The sequence below is a fragment of the Physeter macrocephalus genome, chromosome 13 (assembly GCF_002837175.3).
Source record: "Physeter macrocephalus isolate SW-GA chromosome 13, ASM283717v5, whole genome shotgun sequence".
In the NCBI taxonomy this organism is placed as follows: domain Eukaryota; kingdom Metazoa; phylum Chordata; class Mammalia; order Artiodactyla; family Physeteridae; genus Physeter; species Physeter macrocephalus.
In genome coordinates, this window is record NC_041226.1 from 2,594,389 (window position 1) to 2,611,147 (window position 16,759).

Genomic DNA, 16,759 nt, shown 5'->3' on the forward strand with positions numbered 1-16,759 from the left:
GCTTGGACCCGCTCTTTAACTGGTAAACATCTGGATGCCTTTCACCTTACAATGTAAAAATGTATCCTTTCCTATTTTAACAAAGCAGCTCTGCAAAAGTCACCCTAAGGTAACATCCACACTGACAGCTGATGAATTTCACAGCAGCCGACTGGAAGTGCGGGCAGGGGCAGAAGGTGGGGTCCGCGCATACCTGGGATAGTTTTCTGAGCTTATATAAACCACATCTTGATCGGACACAGATGAGGAGAAAGGGACGAAACTTCCGTCCTGTAGGGGCAGCAGCTCCAACCCCAGCAGCTCGCCGTAGGCCTGGTCGGAGAGCACGAACTCTAGCAGCTGCAGCTTCTCGGCGGCGCTGGTACCACCCAGGTGGGCTGCCTTGCGCAGCACCTGCCGGGTCCACGCGGGCGTCACCTTCCTCACGGGCCTCACGCTGGACGCCACGAACTGAACAGCGGCGGCCACGTGGGCCGGGACCCTGACGATCTGCTTCCCTGAGCTCTGGAGATAGCTGAGCACGGACCTGGTGCATTCCAGACTCTCGTCCAGCTCCGAGAAGCACGCCTGCTCCAAGGGGACCCAGTGGCCACTGAGGGAATACAGGACTGCGTGCTGGAACAGCTCATGAAACAGAGGCTCCAACACGGGCTGCCAGTGCGCCGTGACCCGCTTGACGTCGGGCCACAGCTTGTAGATGACGTCCACCGACAGGGGCAGGTCGGGGCTCCTTCCCGCCTGCAGACGTTCTATGGAGTCTAAGATCAGAGTGGCGTAGGCTCTAGGGACGACGTTCAGGACGAGAAACTCATTCCACAAGGCGGCCGGGTCCCTCCACTGGTCCAGCTCTCTCCATTTGATGCTCCTGCGATTGTCCGTCAGGCCAAAGAAGCCACTGATGTGAACTGGGAGGCCTGTTTTGCTTTCCTCGCCAGGCGGTAAAGGGAGGAAGCAGAAGGCTTTCCCTGAGAGCTCGGACGCTGCTCCCCCCTCCTCCTCGTCTCTGCTTGACAGCAGCGTGGCTATTCCAATGGCGGGGACGAACTTCAACTCGTCAGCCAATGCATCAAGCCCACTACTAATCCCTCGCCCACCCACGCTGTTACACACCAGCCAAGACGTTTTCTGGGCGCCCCTGGCACTCTCATCTTCTAAAACTATATTTATAGGGTACGTGACACAGGTTATGCTGTTGCTGGAAATCTTCTCACAATAGTTACTGATGGCGGCCCCCAGGATCTTTATAGAATCCGGCCGCTCCTGTGTCAGGGCTGCACTCTCACTAGCAGTCACTCTGAAGACCAGCTTCTCTGTTCCATCGGCCTCGCGGACATGTAAGGAGATGTCCTGCACACTTTTCAGAAAGAGCAGCACCGTGTCTGCATCTGCCCTGAAAGACTCAAACAACTCGAGAACCTTCTGCTTATTGTAGAGGTTACTACTAAGCTGGGAGGGCTGTAGCCGAAGGGGGAAACGGAAAAATGTTCCTGGAAAACTGCCATTTATAAATGTCTCCTTGGTGCTTCCGAAGATGCCAATAAACGGTGCAAACTGGTCTGAAAGGTCGCTAATTTCTTTGCTGTCATCTTTGAGATTCCAACATTGGCCTGATTCATGTGGACCAAAAAGTGTCTGATGAGGATCTAACATCCCAATCTGATCACCACTAAAGATACAAGGAACATCTGTAAAGGAAAATTCAAGTCATGATCAACTCTGAAATTTAAAGGACAATTGTAAGTACAACTACAATACCTAGTTACTATCATATATTACACATGAAAAAGCATGAGCCACAAGATGACTCTAAACAGATTTATCTAAAAACAAACTAAATCTAGCTTTGGAAGTATAATTCTTTGAGCACAAAAACTGATTTCTCTTTTGATTCAAAAAGTACCAGGCATTGAGAGACTTTACATGATTGTTGTGAAAACCTAAGATATATCTTCCAACACTTATCAAACAATTACAATCCGTAAAGAGAATTTGGATATTTACACTCTCCCCATAGCCAAGTGAACCCAATTAAACAGAACAGAGTTGTAGCCTATGCTCAAAATAAAACTTCAACCACAGATTCTCTGAGAAAAGAGGGAAGAGAAAGAACAACACAGATGATCAGCAAGCACCGTGCCCTGGAGCGAGTGTGAAATGGGCAGTGACTTGAGGGCCTAACCTTCACACAAGACACAACTCCGTGAGGTCCACCTGCAATACGCATGGTCACTGACCACAGCCTCAGATGTCACAACCGCCGACTCCTAAGCTCTCGGGTATTTTAAGTAGGAAATGTTACATCCACCAGCCCAGCCACCACGTCCACCAGCAACACCGGTCCACGGCCCCCCCGTCCACACTCCCCGTCCCACTCCCACTATTGAAACTATGTCAGGGAGGCTCCTGATGGTTGTAAGGCAGGACTCAAGAACTTTGCAAATCCTCAGATTAGAGAACAGCACCCCGGGTAACGCTGTCCCACATAAATGTGCTCGTTCTCCGATAGCGAACAAATCCACGGTGAGAGCAGATGCTGGTCATCAGGGGAATCTCTAAACAATTCACTCCTGTACAACTGGCTCCATGCTTATGCAACTCACGTGTGTGCCTCCATAAAATTTAAAAACTACTACATGACACAGATGTGAGGAGTAACTCACAAATAGTTGAACACATGAATATTAATAGTCATATAACTGTTATATAATGATTTCATCAGTGTTATTATATAACACATAACTAATATTACTTAACACAATATCATACAATATATCGTAATAATGTAAATGCAATTTAAAAAACAGGCTTACTAGAAGTGGGCCATAGTGATGGTGGCCCTATACCCCACTTGCCCAGGGCAGTCCCAATTCAGGCCACTGTCTGAGAATAATACCACCTCTTTCACTCTCTGCAGTGTCCCAGTTTGGGCAATAAATTATGTGCCACTCTAGCTACAGCTACAGCTCTGCCAGCTCAACCCTCCTTCTCCTGCAAGTTCAAAATGCACAAACGGTTTCAAACTAAACGATAACAAGTGCTAATTTCATAAAAAAGTTTTATCACAAAACTATAGTAAATACTAAGAGCTCTGATTCTGGAAGAACAGCCATATACCCTTAGAGGTGTCTACCCTAAGAGTTTCAAGTATTTCCTACTATAACTATGAATCAGAAACCTCATATTCTTTCTAGATTCCAAGCATGATTTCAAAGTAATGGTTAAAATACTCGTAAGTTTAAAGAAAGTAAAATTTTTATGAGGAAAGTGAGAAACCAGAGTCATTTCAAAGGTCCTCCCCTTGTCAGTTATTCAATACCACTGGATATTATACTTTCTTCTTCCTGTTATTTAAACCTATGTACAAGAAAATCTGTGAAAATCAGTTTGCCTGACTCTTAAAGATTTGCAGCGTAAAAGTTTTTAGAGTAACAATTTTGTGTAGGCTTTCAACAGCTCACGTAAAATCTCAAACCTCACATAAAATGACTTAATATACTACACTGATTCCACCGGAAATGATGGCATTAACTTTTGCATCACATGATGAAGATTTGGTATAGTTAACATGGTAACTTGAGAAAACACAAGACGCACTGATTTTTCATTGATATACTTCTTGCCACTGACAGAGAATTTGGGAAAAATGCCTTTTAAAACAGTATCATCTCTGAAGTTAACCCAATAAAGTACAAAATATAGGCTAAAATAATTTTCAGTCTCAAGACTGAAAAGCCAAACACCATACCTGTTATATGATAGACAGAATTAAACCCAATTCCAAATCTTCCAACCTTCAAAGGGTCGTCCTTTTTCCTGCTCCGTGCTATTTCCTGAATGCCATGCCAGTCCTCCGGGGTGAAAACTGCGTTGTTGTGCACGTAGAGAGCTGGCCCTGGGCATCAAGAGGCACATGCAGGTGTTGAGAAAGAAGAGAGCCTGGATGTTCACTTCTCTTACAATAACTTCCTCTACACAACATTGCTTATTTGACGGGAAGATGCGAAGAACTGAATGGAGTGGCTGATTCAGCATTACAGTTTGGTTGTTTTCACATTAAAATAGAAATTACAAATTAATGGTAAAAATTACCAGCAGAAGAAATATAGTATTGTTGACCAAAAATCCAAAAAGGAAAAATTATGGTACTTAGATACTCAAAACACAGGGCAAAGAAGAAAATTAATCACAGTGTACTACTTTTAAATTTGTTCCTAAATAAAATATTTATTTTTGTGAATGAAATCACCTGTAAATGTATAAGAAGACTAAAGAAACCTTGTTAATATATTATTTCATGGGGTGAAAAATAACCCTTCTCACGTGCCTATGAATTCAAGCACAGATATGGGGATGCTGGCCACAGTTTGCTTTACAAAAATGGCGTGACTGCTATTTGGAAAATAGTCAAAGTGGGGATATGAAAAGGCCAAGACTGCCAGGCTTTTGTAGGAAGGACAAGCACATGGAGGCTGCCTCTGCTAAACCCAGGCCACAGGGTGTCCTCGGACACAGCAGGAAAGGGCCTGGGGGAGCCCCAGATTTCGCCACACTCCTTCACTTGTACCTCTTAATTAACCACATCCTTGAAATCCTTAGTAAAGTGAGAAACTGGGGAAGAGCTCTGCGTTTTCTGCATCGGACCTGACATTCTGAGTCTTTTGTCATCTCATTACATAAAAAAGAAACGAAAACAAGTTGAACTCAAGAAAGTTGAACTCAAGAGTTCTCATCTACAACACTAAGTGTCAGTAAAGGGAAAAAACTGTGACCCAAGAAGATGACACCAGCCAAGATACTGCTCATGTCTGAATGAGAGAGAAAGACCCTCAAACACCACAAGCACGGAGGGCCCTCAACAAACATTTGTTAATTAAAGAGATCAAAGATCATGTCCACTTCCTTCTGTATGAGCAAGTTTTAAAAAACTGTCTAACTGACGTCACTTTAAAGAGCCTCTCTCTAAGTATGCTTATGCATAAACTCAGCTAAATAATCTTGTTTCATAATTTTTTCTTTTAACGAGGTGAAGTCAGGGCTGGAAGGAAAAACTCCTAGACATGAGAGAATTGTGAAGCAGAATACTTCTAGGATCTCTTCCCATATACGGTTCTATAGGACACTCCCCAAATCAGGATGACACCAGACAGAAAGCATTATGACACACATGATCTTCTTGAACCCTCAGAGTGACTGGGGGCAGACTATGTTCTCGCCACTCCACAGGGGAGCAGGCTAACAGGCAGCCAGCCTCAGGGCCCGGCTCAGGCACAGGGAGGAAACACGAGGGGCAGGCCTGACTGACACTCAACACACCAGCACCCCATGCACGTGGACCATGGGGAGCCACGTGCAGGATCAGGATTCAGACAAAAGTCCCTCATATCTACATGGGATATCTTTCAACAATGATCACATTAAATCACAGACTCTCTCTCTTGGGCTTCCCTGGTGGCGCAGTGGTTGAGAGTCCGCCTGCCGGTGCAGGGGACGCGGGTTCGTGCCCCGGTCCGGGAAGATCCCACGTGCCGCAGAGCGGCTGGGCCCGTGAGCCGTGGCCGCTGAGCCTGCGCGTCCGGAGCCTGTGCTCCGCGACAGGAGAGGCCACAGCAGTGAGAGGCCCGCGTACCGCAAAAAAAAAAAAAAAAAAAAAAAAAATCACAGACTCTCAGAGCCAGGAAACCTGACTGGTTTCACCCTCTCACCGAACAAATGAACAACGGGGGTGAGCTGACTTGCCCAAGATCATGAAGGGGGCAGGAGTCAGGGCTAGAATGAAAACCTCCTGACATACTACATCTCATCCCATCTCCTTATAGAATTTTAAAAATGCAACTTCCATATCACAAATATGACCTAAGAATACATATATTTATTTATTTATATAATAAATATATCATAAATGCTAAATATTTAGTATTTAGATATTTAACAGTAATGTTGATTACCCTCCTAAATCATGAAACCCCTTTTAAAAAATATATGACTTACATCTCCTTAAAAATATGTCCAGGAAAGTCTGAACTGATCCTCCCTTTTCTCAATAACTTTCTACCACACACAGTCATTCACAATCACCCTACTGACTTTAAAGCTGCACTAAAAGTTATGAATGTTCTTTTCAACACAGCACTTCAAAGCGCAGGACGTCAGGAGTCCTTACGTTGGTTATCGTTTCTCACTGTCTTTACTTTCATTTTCCTTACTCACTTCTCTCCTTCAATCTTTCTTCTCACCGTACTTCAAAATAATTCAAGGGCACTCTCAAAGCACAAAGTAATACACAAAGCCACAGCCTCTAACTTCTTTCCAAACGCAGAGAAGTGTTCTATCTGCCTCGCTAATGATTTAAATGCTCACAAGTTGACTGAACAGAATAAGAGGTTTATGTATTTACATTGCTTATTACTCTGAGTTTCAAGATTTTTATTCTTCGCTCTGTAAAAATACCAACTAGCAGAGACATCTGCCCACAAAAAGCAGAGAAAAACATCTCTTGGAGTTAAATACTCCAAGAAGCGAAGGACAGGTGGTAACTTGACTGTTCATTAAACACTGAATTGTAAATCACTAAAACTCACCTGTTAGTACATAAAATAAAACTTGTCTGTAACTAATTATTGATTCTTACCCTGATATTGTGCCATATCTTTTGACCAAAGAGTCTCTGTTCCATACTGAGTTTCGTCATATAAAAATTTAACTTCTGTGGCCCCAGCATCTTCTGCATTCTGAATTAATTCCTAGTCAAGAAATACACCAAAAAATAATAATATTTAATAAAATAGTAATCTACTGCCCATCTTTGTATTTACCTATAATAGTTAAAAAGTAATTACACATAAGTAAAGGAAACCCACTATTTGCATCATGAGCGAGGTCTCTGTACATTCTTACAGTTAGCAAGCGCTGATGTGTAGTCCTTCCACGTTGCTTATTGTGTAGATCTGTGTGCCAGCCAACTCAGTATAATTTTTCTCCCTTGGATATTTTAGTAGAATTCGATCTAGTTTAGTCTAACGTAAAGAACAGGTGACAATTTCCCGGATGAGCTCTGAATTAGACCAAACCAAATCAAGGGGTTATATTTTAAATGGATGGGTCTTTAAACACAGAATAATCCACCCTGTATTAGCACACTCGTGAACCTCTAACTTTGGGGGGCACTATTTTTTACTTTCCCAGCACCCTGGAATCACTAACGGGGGTGGGGCGTGGCAGGGATGGGCAGGAACTGCAGAGGGCGTACACCGATACTACAGCCATGCCGACAGCAAAGCCTCCATCAGAGCGGGTGACACAGTGCACCGCCTGCATGCAACGAGATAAGCATCGGCCTGAGTGCGGGAACAGTGTGCAAATGAGAGCTGGTTGTGACATCAGGTGGGTGGTTAGTTCACCCCGTGCACACCAGAAGACCGGGGACACATCCCACATGCTGTTCAACCCCAAACACGAACACGTGACCACGTTTTTATCTACCTCCTCATCAGCTACAAAGTCTTCCTGTTTACACAACTTCCCATTTCTCATGGGATTTTTAAGACCCACTCCCACCCTATTTAGTCTAGTAGAATCCCTAAAAATTAGCAATCTTCTTTACATTAGGGTATAATATAAAATAATATTAAAGGTAGAAATAAAAATTAAATAGGTAGCAAAATGCAAGTTTAACTTACAGGATGATAGCACTTTAGAGGCTGGATCTTGCTTTCATCTGGATAGCTACTTGAGACTTATGTGTATTTTAGGCAACAGAGATGAAGAAAACAAGATAACATCCCAAGTCCCAGATTCCAACTATCAGTCTCAAGTTGAACAAAAAACACGATGGGGCCCTTCTTCTCAGGGGATCTCTTTCAAACTAATTCTGAGAAGAAGAGGCAATAAATGTGCCAATTTGCATAAGATCTTGAGCTAGTCACTAAAATTTCTCTGGATCTATTTCAGCAAACATCACACAAGGCGGTGGCCTAAGTCTAGGTAATTCTAAGATTCTTATTACATCTAAAATGGTAGAATTCTACTAAAATATCCAAGGGACAAAAATCATACTGAGTTGGCTGGCACACAAATCCACACAATAAGCAAAGTGGAAGGACTACACATCAGCGCTTGCTAACCCTAAGAATGTACAGACCTCGCTCACGACCACTGCCTTGTTTGCCAACAGGATCTCTATCACTCATTTTTGAATTGATGAGGCCCTACTAAATCCTATCTTAAGTTTATTCTGTTCACCTCTCTCTATCCCCATAACCCAGTAATGACACCCTTCCCACCTTCACTTTCCTAATATCTCAATATTAAAATGGCTTTCAGATTAGCCTTCTGTAAGCCACTGACGCCTGTTCTCAAAGATGGACTTAAACTGCCCCAGTGCCTCATCATTATTAAACTCCCTAGGGTACAGCGCTCCTCAATCAGCGCCTGCCTGAGTATGACTAATACTTCAGGTAAGCTCAACTGACCTAGTGCTCATTCTCTAAAATTTTACCATCTAAACTAGAAAATATAATAAGAGCTACGATATTGAACATAATAAACACTAATTAGAGGAAAATGCATAATAATTGATCTACTTTTACACTTAATTAAGGAAGTGTCTTATTAAGCTTAAACACAAAATCTAACTTCTGCAGTATCTTCCATTTGCATTCTTTTATGATTGTTCAGTTTGTTTTTTTTAATGAGTGTATTCAAACTAAAAGAATATATCATAAATAGAAATACTTAACTAAAACAATTATCCTTTTAAATAAACTCTCCCACAAAAGCAAACTTCTAAATCTAGGGGAGTCAAACAGGCATGGGTTCATGGCCCCTGAATGTGGGTTTTGTCTTATTTTATTTGGTCGGCTGGTTGCTTTGTAATGCCCCTGAACAATGTTTTACATAAAATTCATAAAATTACATAATTACATAAAATTACCAAATAAATGTTCCTAGAGCAACACTGCATGACTACAGCACACTGCAGCTTAGGGGGTTCCTTTGCCTCTGAAACCTCACATATTTACATAGACTGCATCTCAAGCCATCCCATCCAGCGTATGCACTGCAGGTGCAGAGGGAAACGGACACAGCCATTCAAATCTAGACAAAATTCTAAAACGTAAATACTAACAGGACTTGTAAGTAATACTACTCCGTCTCATTTTTATCAATGTAAATGCACACGTGCACACACCCATACCTCACCTTAAGAATCTGTCCTCCTTCTGGATATCTTCTTAAAATGTCCTTGAGGAAATCAACAAGTGGGGGAGTTGTTTGACCAAATCGACCTGAGAACACGTGTAAAACAATTTAGAAGAAAGTCCAGTCCTCTGGCCTATTATCAACGTGTTATTTGGTTCTGAGACACAATGAAGTTGTGCAAGTTCTGACTTCACACACTTCACTGCAGCCCTCTGGTACGAGGGCTACCTGACTAAACAGATTCAGTACAAAGTAAAGCAGATTCAATTTTATCAAATCTCAAGATTTTTAATTAAACTACAAATTAAGGTTTTTAAAAAATGTTCAAACATATACCAAATGTCACATTATTGATTCAAAAATAAAGAGCATGGCGGGGTGTTGCTATTTTCCAAAGCAAATGAAATAAATGGCGCTATTTTGTGGGTGCTTTGCCACTAAGAAGCCAGAGATTGTGGTGCCTGTTATGACATCCTTAATAGTCACAAACTCAACCAATGTTCTGAGTGTTTTGAAATACGGCACAATGTCTCAATGGCTGCCCAGTTCAAATACCCTAAGTCTCTCCTAAAACTCTCAGAACTGACCAACCAGGTCACCTTCAGACAGGTGACAGCAAAGCGTAGGGAGCATGGGGGAAGGGAAACAATTTCTCAGATGCAGAGAATAAAAATACATCTGTTTATAAGTAAAAAAGAAATCTGTGCTTAAGACAAAATCATCACTATGAATTTATCTGCATCATTTTAGTCCAACTACCCACCACGACCAAGCATCCACAGGACCCTGCCCGCAGACGACTCCACCCAACGCATCCTTACAGCTCACTGGCTCCACCCACACCTGTGTTCCTCTGGCCCTGACATCCCCTCATCACATCCAAATGGTATGTACATTCATTTTATTTTTAAAACATAATCTTTATGCGACTAATAATGGAATTTACTCCTGGTAAAGTCAATGTTATACCTCCCCCTTTTAAGCCTTTTGATTGAAGGTTTACAAAAAGATGACAATTTTGGGAAGTCAGATCTCCAATCCTGATCCAGTCAGATAACTGAAAAAAGAAAATAAAATTATGAAAAGCAATATAGTTCCTAATTCTGTAAGTTCAAAAGTTTACCTCATTTTTTTTCACCTAAGAAATATTTGTTTTACAAAACAGAAAGAGAGTCACAGATGTAGAAAACAAACCTATGATTACCAGGGGGGAAACGGGGGAGGGATAAATTGGGAGATTGGGATTGACATATACACACTACTATATATGAAATAGATAATTAATAAAGACCTACTGTATAGCACAGGGAACTCTACTCAATACTCTGTAATGGCCTATATGGGAAAAGAATCTAAAAAAGAGTGGATGTATGTATATGCATAACAAAAAAAAAGAAATATTGTTTGTTAAGTGTTTATATAAGGAAATAAGTTGTTCTGGAGAAGTGAATGTTCCAGAGAACAAAACTTTTATTTAAAAATGTAAATGCTTTTTCCTTAAATAATTACAAATAGATAAAGATATACAGATTCTGCTTTAAAATAATTTTTAAAATTTTATACTGAATCAGGATTATCAACATAAACAAAATCATTCTTTGATCAGCATTTCCAGAGAGTATTACTCAGAACAGAGCTTCATGGGATTCGACAGATATTAGAGGACCCAAAAAAAAAAAAAAAAAAGCTTTAATTTGTTGGAATATTTTGGTTTTTAGGGCATTCAACAAATTAATATTATGGTAACCTTCTTTAAAAGGATTATACTATGTGGTATTTCACAAATTTTAGCAGTAATTTTATTTTCATTTATTTTGAAGAGCATCTTATAAGATACTCTTCCTAGAAATACACTTTGGTAAACTTCTTATAGACATTGTTATAAAAAAGCTATGATGTGAAAGGAAGAGACAAGTGAGGACTCCAACCTCTGAAGCTGCTTTGGTCTATGATTTCCCCAACTGGCTTTCCTGAAAAATGCCTCAATATTCGTTTTCCTTTCGGTGACTGCTCTGTTTCCCACAAAGGCAGGGTACAGTGTGTGATCATGACCCACAGGAGCAGGTAATGGACTGCTTTTCTGAAAAAAATGCCAGATCCACTTCTCCCCAGCAGCGCACTCATGCTACTGAGGAGTGACTTACAGGCAACAGTCTGCAAACGCTACCCCAGCTCTCGCCTCTGGTAGAAGAGGTGAGAACCGCCTCTGTAACTGACCCTTCCTTGACAGGGAGGACAGTGTTCTCCATATCGCGACTCCACCATCTCCATCGTCCACCCCCCACCTCACACGGCTGCCCTCCAGGCTCCCAGAGCTCGGCCTGCCAAAAGGTGGCTTCCGCGGCCCTCCTCCACCGACAGTGGCACCAGCGTGTCCCTTCCCAGCTCCTCTCACATCTAACTCGGTCTTCTCCACTCCCAATTGTTCAGACTCTCAACTTCTGCTGGATTTTTATAACCATCTCCCATCTGGTCTCCTTACTTTCTGTACATCATCATCATTCTAGTCCCCATTTCTAAAATACAAATCTGAACACGGTTGTTAACAGTTGTTACAGCTCCCAGTTTATAAAGCACTTTCATATACGTGTTCCCACCGAATCTTAAGGCAAGCCTGTAAAAAAACCTCTGTGCACAGGAAATACGGAGAAAGATAATCACAACAGTACTGTTGTTAACAACAAAAATTCAGAAACAACCCAAATCCTATGACATATTCATACGGTGGAATATTATACAGCAATGAAAATGACTTAACTAAACTGTACATAAATTGGGGTGAATATTCATAACATAATATTGAGTGAAAAAAGCTAAATCCAAGTTGCTACATATAGCATAATAAGCTTCTTGTAAAGTTCATAAACAACTAAAAGCAAACAGTATATTGTTTAGCTTATACACACACATCCATACACACATACAAACACAGGTATCCACACACACACACACACACACACACACACACACACACACTTACGATAAAACTATCGAAACAACTATAAAAAGGCAACAGAATAAAACACACGAAGAGGTAAGGCAAAAGAGACAGGCATACAGGCTGGGGAAGAAAAGAACAGAGGGAAAGGAAACCGTCAACAGCATTCTAGTTCTCCAGTTGGATGATGTCATCAAGGTTGTTCATTCTATTATTAATTAACTAATTAACTGATTACTAAAAGAGAGCTATGCATAAGCCAAGGATTAGTAGTCCAATTCAGTTAGCTAAGGTACTTTTAAAGAAGAACAGCAGGAAGGGAGGAAGGAAGGAAATCTGTAATACAGGAAGATGTCTCCAGGTCTTACAGAGGACTTGAAAATGAAGAATACACGGAGTAGGACCCTGTTAGTGAAAACACACCTAACTGCTGTGTGAGTGTGACACTGAATGCTTTTGGTAGACTGTAATCAGTGGCCCATACCAAGGCGGTGATTCTCCCAAAGAGAAATCAAGCAGCAGAGATAACCTCAACAGTGCTACCTGCTTTCTCCCCCTGAGCCTGCCAAGGCTTGGGAGTTCTGCTTGGGCCTCTCTCCTTGGACCCTAAATCATTCAACCAAGCAAAGTGACATTGGTCGTGTTCATCTCCAGAGGCAACGAAACCTTAAAAGTTGCCCATTTCAGTCTTCATATTTTGTTTCAAACAGAATGATGACAAAATACTTTGAACGCTGAGTCTCTGTTCAGGCCAGCCTAAGCCTCCCTTAAGGACCTCAGAGACACTCACTTTCATTTACTAGGAAACAATAACTCTCTCCAAATTGTGAAGCAAATAGTATAATGTTAACTGCAATCTGGATCTCCTAACACTTTTTCCTCTGTTCAGCTGTCAAGAACACAAGGAGGTTCTCAAGATTCAAGAGCTGATATGCAGGACGTTTCTGATCAACTAAAAGACAGGAAAGGTAAGCAATACTTCAGACCTCCAGGTTTGAGGCTCAAACACATCTGGCTCGAGAAGAAAGGGTCAGTAAGATACGCAGCTCTAACGAACAGCTTCACTCTCTTCACAGGACAGGAAGAGGAACTTACAGATTCCTCTTCCAGACCAGGAAAAGCAAGAGAGACAAGGAGAAGGAGGATGGTAGGTGGCCTGGAAGGACTGAGGACCAAGTAAGTGCCCAATGCTAAGTCCAAAACCAACCAGTACCAGCGAGTGACACCGAGGTGTCAGCAGCTTCTGTTTCTGCTTACCCTGAAATATGCAAAAGTCTCACCAATGATTCAAATCTAAGAGGTTCTGAGCAGCACCGAATAAGAAGGGAAAGAAACCACCTCTGTGAAAGATTCGCTTATAAAAAGAAGACCCTTCTTGATGACATGCGTTAGCATCACTAAGTTCACCAGTTCAGTAGAAGTCACAGCCCATCCTCTGCATGAGAGAACTGTGCCCTCTGATTGTTTTCTAGGAGAGCTCCATCCTTGAGCTCAAAGTTCACTTTTAATGGTTTAAGCTCTTCTTTGTTGTAAAGAACTTTACATTTAACTTTTATTTATTCCCAATTGACAGCCTGACAGGTTCTCTCTGATGTGGAATAGTCAAAAGTCCATAGACTTTGGAATCAGACCGACGTGGGTTCAAATCCTGACTTGATACTTTACCTCTCTGAATCTTAGCTTTGCTCTTCTACAAAATGGACTAGTCACAAGCATCTCATGAGGCTGGCTGTTCCGAGCAGTAAATGAGATGACACATGCCAAGTCCCCAGCAGAACAGCGTGTGGAACATAGCTAAGTGCTCAGCAAATGTTAGTCATATTCCCAGTGAGCTTACCAAGGTGCAGAAGGAGAAACGCACTGAGCAAGGTGCTTCCCAAGATCATGTCGCCAGCCCTGACCGCTATCCCTTGAGCTTCAGTGCCAGATCCATAGCTGCCTGTTGACGATCACGCCCTAGACCTTTACACAGCAGAGACCTCAGAACTGGTTAGAATTCATTTTACCCCATTCCTACCAGAAACAGGAAAACAGATTCTAACATGTTACTTAACTTGGCCTCTGTTATCCGCTGGTAATACAGGAACAGGATCTAGGTCATCTACCACTTCACGCATTTTCCTGGATGTTTATTTCCTGCCACCAGCTCAAACATATGCAAAAGCGAACTGAAACTTGGATCCCCCCAAACTTGTTCATCTCTGCTAACTGAGCATTCTTTTCCTGGTCTGACTCAAGGCCTGTGAACATCCTTGGCCGGGCCTTCTCCCTTATCCCACATCCAACACCGCCACCACCCCTCCCTCGGTCTGCACAAATACACACCTCCGTCTGGCACCAAACCACCATAATTTTGTCTTTTACAAAGCCCGCTGTGCATCCTTTCCTCTCAGTTTCAGCTCCACGATCGAAGTCTGGAAGCTCACCCCTCATACTAGCACAAGCTTCCTAACTAGACTCCCCACCGCGCACCCACTCAATCCGAAACATGCTGCACACCACGCCCGCGTCCGCCATCCCACAGCAGTGCTTTGCAGAGACACCTCCAGAAACCTTTCCAATAGCAAGACAGAGCCCCAACTGACTCTTTGGCTCTGACCACGTCTAGGGGATAAGATGACAAAGGAGAACCAGAGGAGCAACCAAAGAAGTAGGTATAGGACCCGGGAGGGTACACAGGAAGGTCAAGAGACTGGGGCAGACACAGATAAAGAGGTAAGAATGACAAGCTTTTCTCTTTGGTCCTGCCCAAAGCCCTCAATCAAGCCACTGTCTGACACCAAAGACCCTGGGGAACCAAGCAGTAAGGAGGACTGACTGATCCCTGGAGGAACACAAGAACAGGTTAACCTGAAATCTGTCTAAGAGGGCAAAAGACCAGAGGGTGCACCCAGGCACACAGAAGGCCAAGATTACACTGAGAGGTTAAAAATCACGGGTACCAAGCATGTCCCCAATATTTGTACTGGGTAGTAAGGAAATCCAATACTTGAAATGCCATCCTGGGTGGCTCAAGCAGTCCTTGTGTATCTGGTTCAACTCTTTTTTACCTCTTTATCACTTAAAAAGTGAAGATATTTACTAGGATAAAATAATAAGTTAATTTCTAGTAAAACGTCTCCATTTAACACCTCCTTTAAGAAAACTGTAGTATTTCCACCAGTCTTAAAGGTTATATATAACATGAAATACTCCTATTTTCCAAAGTTTTGATCTGTTAAATCATTCATTTGCACCTTACAAGTTTTAATATAAATTTACTCCTCAAAATAACAGCTTCCATGTTAAAGTATGCCTGAAGATCCTCTCAGTCCTAAATTTCTGTGATTCAGAGATGGGTAGAAACTTCTAAGACATAAGAGGTGAAAGTACTGACCAGGATTCCAGTTAAATGCATAACAAAATCAGAAAAATATGAGTAATGATGAAGTCACTTCAGTGGTGATGGCTCCAAAGAAGCAAACCAAAAAAAAAAAAAAAACACACAAAAAAAACCCTCTTGCTAAAACGCCCATCAAAAAAGTATCTTAATTTCAGGAAGTTAAGATTCAGACAAAAGGGGGGGGGGAACAATGCTGAAACGGCAAATCGACAGAAATCACAGCAGTGACAGGCACACAGCCCCGTCATTCGATCGGTATCCACCAGGCACGATCATTCCCAGGCGAGCGGGAGCCCGGTCCCCCGTACCGGCCGCCCCGTCCCCGGTACCCCCGTCCTCCACCCCCGTCCCCCAGGCCCCGTCCCCAGCCCGCCACCCCGTCCCCGGTCCCCAGGCCCCATCCCCGGGCCCCGTCGCCGGGCACCCCCCCCCCCGCCCCCCCCCCCCCTCCCCGCGCCCCCCGTCCCCCAGGCCCCGTCCCCAGCCCGCCACCCCGTCCCCGGTCCCCAGGCCCCATCCCCGGGCCCCGTCGCCGGTCACCCCGTCCTCCGCCCCCGTCCCCGGTCCCGCCGTCCCCAGGCCCCGTCCCCAAGACCCCGCCCCAGCCGCCCCATCCCCAGGCCCCACCCCCGTCCCCGGGACCCCGTCCCCGCCCTACCTGCCGGCCTCCTAGCCACAGCCGCTGCTCCGACGCGGGGAAGCCCGTCTCTGCCGCGAGGCGCCGCTTCACGTCGCGCACCGTCCAGGACGCGGGCACCGCCATCGTCCTGCAGCCCACGCAGCCGGGCAGCACGGTCACCCGGAGCCACCTGTGTGAAGGCAAAGGCCTCAGCGGGCGCCACGTGGGGCCGCGCCCTGGGCCGACCCGCGCTCACCTGTCGCCCATGACGTGTCCTCACCGCCGGCGCCGCCGCGCCCGCACCATGCTCCCGCCGCAGCCCGCGCCTCCCGGCCCGGCACGCCGACAGGGAGCCGCTGGAGGAAGCCTCGGCCGAGGTGGGGCCGGCAGAGGCGGCGGCGCGCTCCCGGCCGCAAGGGCCCCGGAGGCGCCGCCCGCGGGCACGCGCCCGCCCGGACCGTTAGTTGAGGAGACGCCTGGCCTGCGCGTAAGGCCCACCCGCAGGCCCTGCCCCAGGCCCCAGGCCCCAGGCCCCGCCCCTCCGAAGGCCCCGCCCCCTCATGGACCATTCCGGAGGAGATGTCCCTCCCGTCAAGCCCCGCGTCTCCCTCACCTTTCCTTG

At 44.3% G+C, this 16,759-nt stretch overlaps 1 protein-coding gene across 6 annotated transcripts in view; it reads right to left on the bottom strand.

Annotated features, from left to right (window-relative positions):
- SACS (sacsin molecular chaperone) overlaps window positions 1-16,759 on the bottom strand; it is a 76,975-nt gene that overhangs the window by 23,747 nt on the left and 36,469 nt on the right. For 4 of the 6 annotated variants that reach the window (XR_008619049.1, XM_024125911.3, XM_028497412.2 and 1 more), the window contains 6 exons: window positions 16,177-16,327; window positions 10,168-10,255; window positions 9,199-9,284; window positions 6,629-6,740; window positions 3,746-3,892; window positions 194-1,685 (listed from right to left, as the gene is read on the bottom strand). Coding sequence is in view for 5 of the 6 variants with exons in the window: in XM_024125911.3 (XP_023981679.1) it covers window positions 194-1,685; window positions 3,746-3,892; window positions 6,629-6,740; window positions 9,199-9,284; window positions 10,168-10,255; window positions 16,177-16,327 (2,076 nt within the window). In the remaining variant the exon portion in view is untranslated. Of the gene's footprint in view, window positions 1-193; window positions 1,686-3,745; window positions 3,893-6,628; window positions 6,741-9,198; window positions 9,285-10,167; window positions 10,256-16,176; window positions 16,328-16,393; window positions 16,458-16,759 lie in introns of those variants that run through there. The other 2 variants (XM_028497413.2, XM_055089570.1) reach the window with 2 other exon arrangements.